General features: G+C 32.4%; 1 protein-coding gene across 1 annotated transcript in view; it reads right to left on the reverse strand.

The window, feature by feature from the left end:
* Window positions 1–7025, reverse strand: part of c5h11orf54 (chromosome 5 C11orf54 homolog) — an 8162-nt gene extending 1137 nt beyond the window's left edge. The window contains exons 1-6 of the mRNA XM_056457080.1: window positions 6886–7025; window positions 5517–5615; window positions 4794–4867; window positions 4611–4712; window positions 2622–2798; window positions 1–41 (exon numbers count right to left, since the gene is read on the reverse strand). The exon at window positions 1–41 is cut by the window's left edge and continues 109 nt beyond it. Coding sequence (XP_056313055.1) covers window positions 1–41; window positions 2622–2798; window positions 4611–4712; window positions 4794–4867; window positions 5517–5615; window positions 6886–6952 — 560 coding nt within the window. The 5' untranslated portion in view covers window positions 6953–7025. The remainder of the gene's footprint in view (window positions 42–2621; window positions 2799–4610; window positions 4713–4793; window positions 4868–5516; window positions 5616–6885) is intronic.
* Window positions 7026–7928: the final 903 nt, after the last annotated feature.

The raw sequence follows: 7928 nt of genomic DNA on the forward strand, positions 1-7928 counted from the left end.
CTGTCCTCTCCAGTCCTTCTGCAGGCTTTCACCTCAATCACCTACAATAAGTATTGTCAAATATATTAGAATGATTTCTGAAGGATTATGTGACACTGAAGACTAGATTATTTCAGTTAGGTTTCCCATCACAGGGGCAAAAAAATATTAAATATACAATAAAATAAATGCAGTGCTCAGCATAATTGAGTACACCCCATTTTGAAAATTAATGTTTTTATCCATTTCTCGGTGAATATAGGCAATGTATTTTGGTGTATTTAAATAAAACAGATTTATTAAGTAGATATATTTATTAAAATAATATTTTAGTCACAGAACATCTTTAGAAATAAAAAGATAATACAATTAAATTCAAGCAAAATATTGCAAAAAAAAAAAAAAAATTACAACCTACAAAATTTCAACTTAATCTTTACATTTTTTTGCTCCTCTTGTTTTTTCCTCTTTTTAAAATTTGTATTTAAGATTTTTCTATAACATAAATTTGGGTGTACTAGGTTTTGGAAACCTTTGGAAGTTATTTTGTTAGCTCCAGATTTGGCTTCAGTACGGACTAATCTGATGTATATGCACAAATATAATATTGTAAAGCTTTATTTTAAAAATCTGATTTTAAAAGATTTGTGAGGGGTGTGCTTATATATATATATATATATATATATATATATATATATATATATATATATATATATATATATATATATATATATATATATATATATATAACACAAGAAAATAAAAGAAAAATAATAAATATTCAACATAAATGAGTACACATCACTCACAGATCTAGAATTAAATTAATATTTTCTATAGCACATTTGTGCACACATTATATTAGTCAGTACCAGAGCCAGAAATGGCTAATCTAAAAAATAAAAAGAATAATTTATCACAGTCCAAAAATAAGTAAACCCAAATTAATATGTTGGTGAAAACAATACTAAATACAATTGTAATAAACAGGAAAAATCAAAAGAAACTTCAAATATATATATATATATATATATATTTTTTTTTTTTGCAATAACTCATTTGAGGCATCACAGTGGCGCAGTGGGTAGCACAATTGCCTCACAGCAAGAAGGTCACTGGTTCGAGCCCCGACTGGGTCAGTTGGCATTTCTGTGTGGAGTTTGCACATATTTTCCCCATGTTCGAGTGGGATTCCTCTGGGTGCTCCAGTTTCCCCAATAGGTGAATTGGGTAAGCTAAATTGTCCGTAGTGTAAGTGTGTGGGTGAATGAGAGTGTATGGGTGTTTTCCAGTAATGGGATGCAGCTGGAAGGGCATCCGCTGCGTAAAACATATGCTGGATAAGTTGGCGGTTCATTCCGCTGTGGCAACCCCTGACTAATAAAAGGACTAAGCCGAAAAGAAAGTGAATAAATGAATAACTCATTTGAGTTTAAATGTCTTATTTTTCTATTTCTGAAGATATTAGGTAATCAAACTAGCTGGCAGCGAGCTCTCTGCAACTCTCACATGGTCGCCCACTGAAGCTAAGCAGGGAAAGCTAGGTTGCTGCCAGAAGTGACGTTAGTGAAACCAGCAGGGGGTGCTCAACCTGCAGTCTGTGTGGGTCCTAACGACCCAGCATATTGATGAGGACTCTATACTGCTAGTGAGCGCCAGCTTTCGGATGAGACGTTAAACCGAGGTCCTGACTCTTGGTGGTCATTAAAAACCCCAGGATTTCCTTTGGAAAAGCCTCCTAACCATCTCCATATCATAATTGGCTTCATCACTCTGTTGCCTCTCCACCAATCAGCTGGTGTGAGGTGTGTGGTCTGGTGCAATATGGCTGCCGTCATGTCATTCAGCTGGATGCTGCAAACTGGTAGTGGATGAGGAGATTCCCCAAAAATGAATAAAGCGCTTTGAATGTCCAAAAATGCTACATAAATGTAAGTAATTATTATTATTATTATTATTATAAACTCTTATTTTAATGAATATAACTGTTTAATAACACTGTTTTGTTTAAATGCACCAAAACGTATTGCATATATTCACTGAGTAATGGATACAATTCATCACCTTGGAATTATAAGGTTCTATCTGCGTTCTGAATGATTTTGAGATATTGAACGATATGTGTGTAACATTTGTTTTTTAAATAAAAAGTCTTAAAATGTAAACAACTTACAAAAAAGCATCCCATAATGTCAATAAGTTGTCATTTATTAAGAATATGTCAATAACTCAATTTTGACAAAAATGTCAAATAGAACCTTATAATTCTAAGGTGACGAATTATTCATTTTCATAATAGTGTGTACTTTATTTATGCTGAACACTATATATATATATATATATATATATATATATATATATATATATATATATATATATATATATATATATATATATATATATATATATATATATATATATATATGTATATAAATCTAATTATTTAAAATCTCCAACTTTTAAATGATAATGTGAATATTCAATTAATATATAATAGGTATTTTGGCATCTGTAATTATCAATAACTGACTTGTGATAATCGTTTATGACCATTATCAATGTAAATATTCCATGTATAAAGCTGCAACTCTATAAAAACAGTGTCAGTGAGATATGAGAAGCAAAGTCTCTATTGTTCCTACCTTTCCAGGTTTGCCCTCACATGCATAGAGGTTTGCGAGAAGGCCAAAGTCACAGTCATCAAACCTGTCGCTGTATTTCTCCTGCAGACATTTTCCATCCTCTGGGTTGATGGAGGAAAAATAACTGCCATTCACTGCAGGTCTCCCCTCAGCTTCAGTCAGCACTAGCGGCATTAACTACCAGAAAATGAAACCGAACTATGGTTAAAAATGGCAATAAACCAAAAAAGTATTTAAAAGAATAGTTCACCCAAAAATAAAAAAATACCCCATAATTAAATAACCCGTCTCAAGCAGTGTACATGACCTTTTTCTTTTACATTTTCTCCTGGCTCTTCTATACTGTATAATATTTTTTAAATTCCAAAAGCACCTAAATTCATTGCAAAACTAATCCATAAGCCATGTGAAGCCAAATAAATATTTACTTACTGTTTACTCACCCTCAGGAGGTTTAAAAAACTTTATGAGTTTCTTTCTTCTGTTGAACACAAAGGAAGGTTTGGAAGAAAGCTGAAAGCCTGTAACCATTGACATCAATAGTAGGAAATACACATACAATAGAAGTCAATGGTTCAGGTTTTCATCTTTCTTTAAAATACCTTCTTTTGTGTTCAACAGAATAAAGAACTCAACTTTGGAACAAGTGAAAGGTGAGTACATAATGACAGACTTAAATTTTTTGGGTGAACTATCCCTTTAATGCATATTTTATGAAGCAGATCATAGTGTTTCTGCTGCCGGATGCAACTTCTCGACAAGTTCCTGGTCAGTTAAAAAAATATGTCAATGCAAAAGCTCAAGCTATTCTTCTCTTAAAGAGAAATCCTCTAATATTTCATTTTCTCGTTTCCCCTTTCAATTAGTTAGTGTCGTTTTAAACTCAGGGCTTCTGGTAGTACCCAGAATAGCAAAGTCCACTAAAGGAGGTTGAGCGTTTTCATATATCACTTCAAAAACTCTGGTATAGGCTTCCTGGTAATGTCCGAGGCTCAGAAATCAGAGAAGGATAGTGGAGTGAGTGATTTCACATAGATTTTAAACATTTGGTTTGGGATGATGTTTCTTTTTGTTTATATTTTGCTAGCTGGCACAAGTTTTAGTGTAATTTTCAAAAGATATATCTAAACCTCACTGTTATATGGACATTAGCAAACATCATTTTTTATATCATGTCACTGGAAATGTCATTATTTTAAGTTGCTTCATGCTCATTTTAATTGCCTTTCCATCTAACAATGGTAAATTTGATACCATTTGAAAGCTAAAAAATCATACTAGAAAATACTTTTGAAATCAAACACTGTGTCACAATAGAAATTCTGTCATGAACACTCTTGGGATTTAGTGTGGTAATGAATATGTATATGGCAATGTTGATGTATTTGGTCTTGGCGGTATATATCTGCTACGCTGCTGCTGCAGCTTTGATTATTATGGTAGAGCAAGTACCAAGACCTGCTACAGCCAGTATATACGCAGACATGCCATCTGAGAATATAACACGCTGCTGCTGCAAACATAATATTTTTGTAACCCCCGTAGCAAATCTAAACATAGGTGGAGCTGGGGTGGATGAGGGTCTCCGAAAACGCGCCACAGCTTAAACAGCGTAAAATGATGCAGAGCATTTCAACAGATGAGGAGCAAGCTCATTGGCTGACGAGGAAACAACAACCAATCTCCTGTGCCATGTAGTTAATGACGCAGGAGCAGATCAGCCGGCGCGCAAGTTTCAAGAGAACTTTCACAGAACTCCTTCCCCAGTGGGTAAGTTAACTTTCATATTACTAGATCTACTATTTTATATATTTTTATCCTGACAAGTCACATATTGCTGTTTTTTCCTCCATTTCCCTAAGTAATGGTTTCGGACATGGCAATTTTTCACACAACACTGATGATTAGTAAAAAATACTTTCTTTAGATCTAAATATTTTATTACAGAACAACATTACAATGATTTAGAATTAGTGCAGCTATACAAACCTCTCCATTTATTCCAGCAGTCTTAAAAGAGATGGCACCAGCACCAAGAATAAATGCACCAGGCAGCTCTACCTCCTTAGATACACTGTTCATGTTGTACACCTTACAGGGGGAAAAATTCCTCGGTTAGTTGCGCAAATGTGTTTGCTTCTGACTAATATATTTAAGCTTTATTAAATGCACCTTGTCCAGTTTGACCAAAGGAATCAGATTAGGCACACCTCCTACATCAGTAATACGAGGTTTGCCGCACAGACCTAATAAAACAGAAACCAGTGTTGTTCAGAAAGCCTGTTACAGCTTGACATACAGTTGAAGTCAGGATTATTAGCCCTGCAGAATTATTAGCCCCCCTGTATATTTTTCCTCATTTCCTCAACGGTGAGAACATTTTTTCAACACATTTCTAAACATAATAGTTTTAATAACTCATTTCTAATAACTGATTTCTTTTATCTTTGCCATGATGACAGTAAATAATATTTTACTAGATATTTTTTTATGATACCAGTATTCAGTTTAAAGCAACATTTAAAGGCTTTACTAGGTTAATTAGGCAAGTTTGAGTAATTAGGCAAGTCATTGTATAACAATGGTTTGTTCTGTAGACTATCTGAAAAAATATTGCTTAAGGGGACTAATAATAATGACCTAAAAACGGTTTTAAAAATGTTTAAAAACTGTTATATTTTATATAAGTATTTGTAATTATTTATATACTTTTATTCTAGCAGAAATAAAACAAACAAGACTTTCTCCAAAAGAAAAAAATCTTATAAGAAATACTGTGAAACTTTTCTTGCTCTGTTATACATCATTTAGGAAATATTCTTAAAAGAAAAAAAAAATAACAGGAGGACGAATAATTTTGCCTTCACTGTATGTGGACTGTACATCTATACTCACCCTTGACAGGAAACCCAAAAGGCTGCTGTGTAAGATCTGGACAGTCTGTGACAGACACTTTTACATCTGAAAAATTCTTATTGAGTCCTGATTCCAGCACTGTAACACACACAAACACATGCACACACAAATAGGTAAGACACAATGAAACAGCGGGAGCTCAGTAAATCCTTAAAAAATTATTGTAAAAACATTGTTGTAAGAGTAAGTTTAATATGGATTTAATCATTTTATGTTATATAGCTGATTTTCTTCTTTTTTTTATCCCACATGGGCTTTATACTGACAGCTTTTGGCCTGATTGCACCGTGATACAGAACACTGGCTGGACGTGATTTCTAACACAAGTTATTGTAGTAGTAGTAATATTAACTTAGTCAAAGCACTTAAATTACAAATATGGCAGCGCTACAGCCTGCACCATGAAAAATTATTAAATAATAATAATTCAAAAATTATTCTTTTTAATTCATTTATTTTTGAAAATATTAGTTTGCTATTAGATTATGAATATTTGTGTAACCTTTATTACCAAAAATGCATGTTCTAGAAAATAAATTTTATAACAACGTTGGCTAATATTAATGGCTGGTTATTGTCACTTTTTGTGAAAATCTAATTAAGATTACAAAAAATAAACAAATAAAGTGTTTATCTATGTTCAAATTATTTATTGAAATACTGGTGAAATTATTTTCCACAATCATTCAGCTTAATACAAATATATTCATGTATAAATTGAACATAATGACTCTTAACTGTACTGATATTTGAAAATTATTTGCGATCATAGTAAATGTTGTTATACTTTAAATGACTTTCACTTACATACAATAATAATTGCTGACAAAAGAGTAAAACAAGAAATTTAAAGGATAGTGGCAAAAAAACTGATTTAAAACTAACATCTGTATTTTATAGGCTTGTGATCGAAATATGATTCTTGAACTTAATCTTCTTGAAATGTGGTTATAAATTTGCCTGACAAGATTTAAGCACGCACACACACACATACATACATACATACATACATATATACATACATACATACAAACAAACAAACACACACGCGCGCGCTGTGTTAGTGGTTGTCGTACTACAGAGTCGAGAGTCCAGAAAATTGTTAGTCAATAGAACCTTTGATTTCTTTCAAATATCATCTACTGTAACAGTTACTAATCACAGACCTGTATACATTGTTTTATATGTTTGTATTCGGCTAGTCCGCTTTAAATGTGTTTAAAAGAACGGTTAAAATAGTTTAATGAACTTTGGACTTTTTGTCAATCGCGTTTTTACTAAATACACACTCGAGTTACATGCAATTTCCGTCGTAACGCAAAAATTAAAAACGCAATACAATGATTACCCTGACGGAGTTCCTCGAGATTAGGAACGTGCAGCTGGAATTTTTCGGTCTTGTCAGAGTTATCCATCCTTCTCCCTGCGTGTATATTGATCTGTCAGATATCTGTCAGGTTTACGCATGCAGACCATAAAATCACATGATGGGGTTTTTCTTTCCGCTTACCAGAGGGGCGGGGCAACTCCGTGACTGGCCATTCAGAAATCAAAGACAAACTCTTGAAAATGCTGCGATTGGTCATAAGAAAACGTAAACCCGCCCCCTGAATCCGCCTCCTTTTTCTTTCTTTTTTTTTTGCTTTATTAACAAGAACCAGCAGTTTTATTATAAAACAAAATCACTTCACATTCCTTAACAAGAAGGATTAAATAAAAAAAGAAGAAATAAAATTAAATAAAAAACAGAGGAGAGGGTACATAATTATCAAATTACATATAAATATATTCCACACATTTTCCAATTTTAGTTATTACCAAGAGTCATTAAATGCACTTTTACTACAGGAAATGTATATATACAAACAAAATATATAGGAGCATATATTAACTGTTTTAAATGCTTTTCTATTTTTAGATTTGGAAATCACTTTTATATACATTTGAATCTTTTTTTCTAGCACCATCAAGAGAGGTTTGCTTTTGACTTGAATTTATGTATGTGAAATTTACATGATAACAATATAAAGTTTATAATAAAACCAGCATCTTTTAAAGAGTGATCCTTAACAAAATAACCCAAACTCGCGTGTTTATAAGGTAAGGAAAATGATTTTAAAATATTATGAGCAATAAAAGCTTTAATCCATTAATCCAAAAAAGTTGAGTATATTGGCAGGACCAAAATACATGTGAAAGTTTCATTAAAGCTTTCACAAAAACAGCATTCTATCTCAATATCAATTTTAAATATTTGTAGAAATATTATTGTGGGATAAACTCTGTGAATTAATACGATATTTCTTTAGCCTTATTTGTACTAAAAAGAATTTGAGGTAATGACCACACTTGAGTCCAATTTACACTACTAAAGATGCAACATACGGTATA

Source organism: Danio aesculapii, chromosome 5 (genome assembly GCF_903798145.1).
Source record: "Danio aesculapii chromosome 5, fDanAes4.1, whole genome shotgun sequence".
Taxonomy (NCBI): Eukaryota; Metazoa; Chordata; class Actinopteri; order Cypriniformes; family Danionidae; genus Danio; species Danio aesculapii.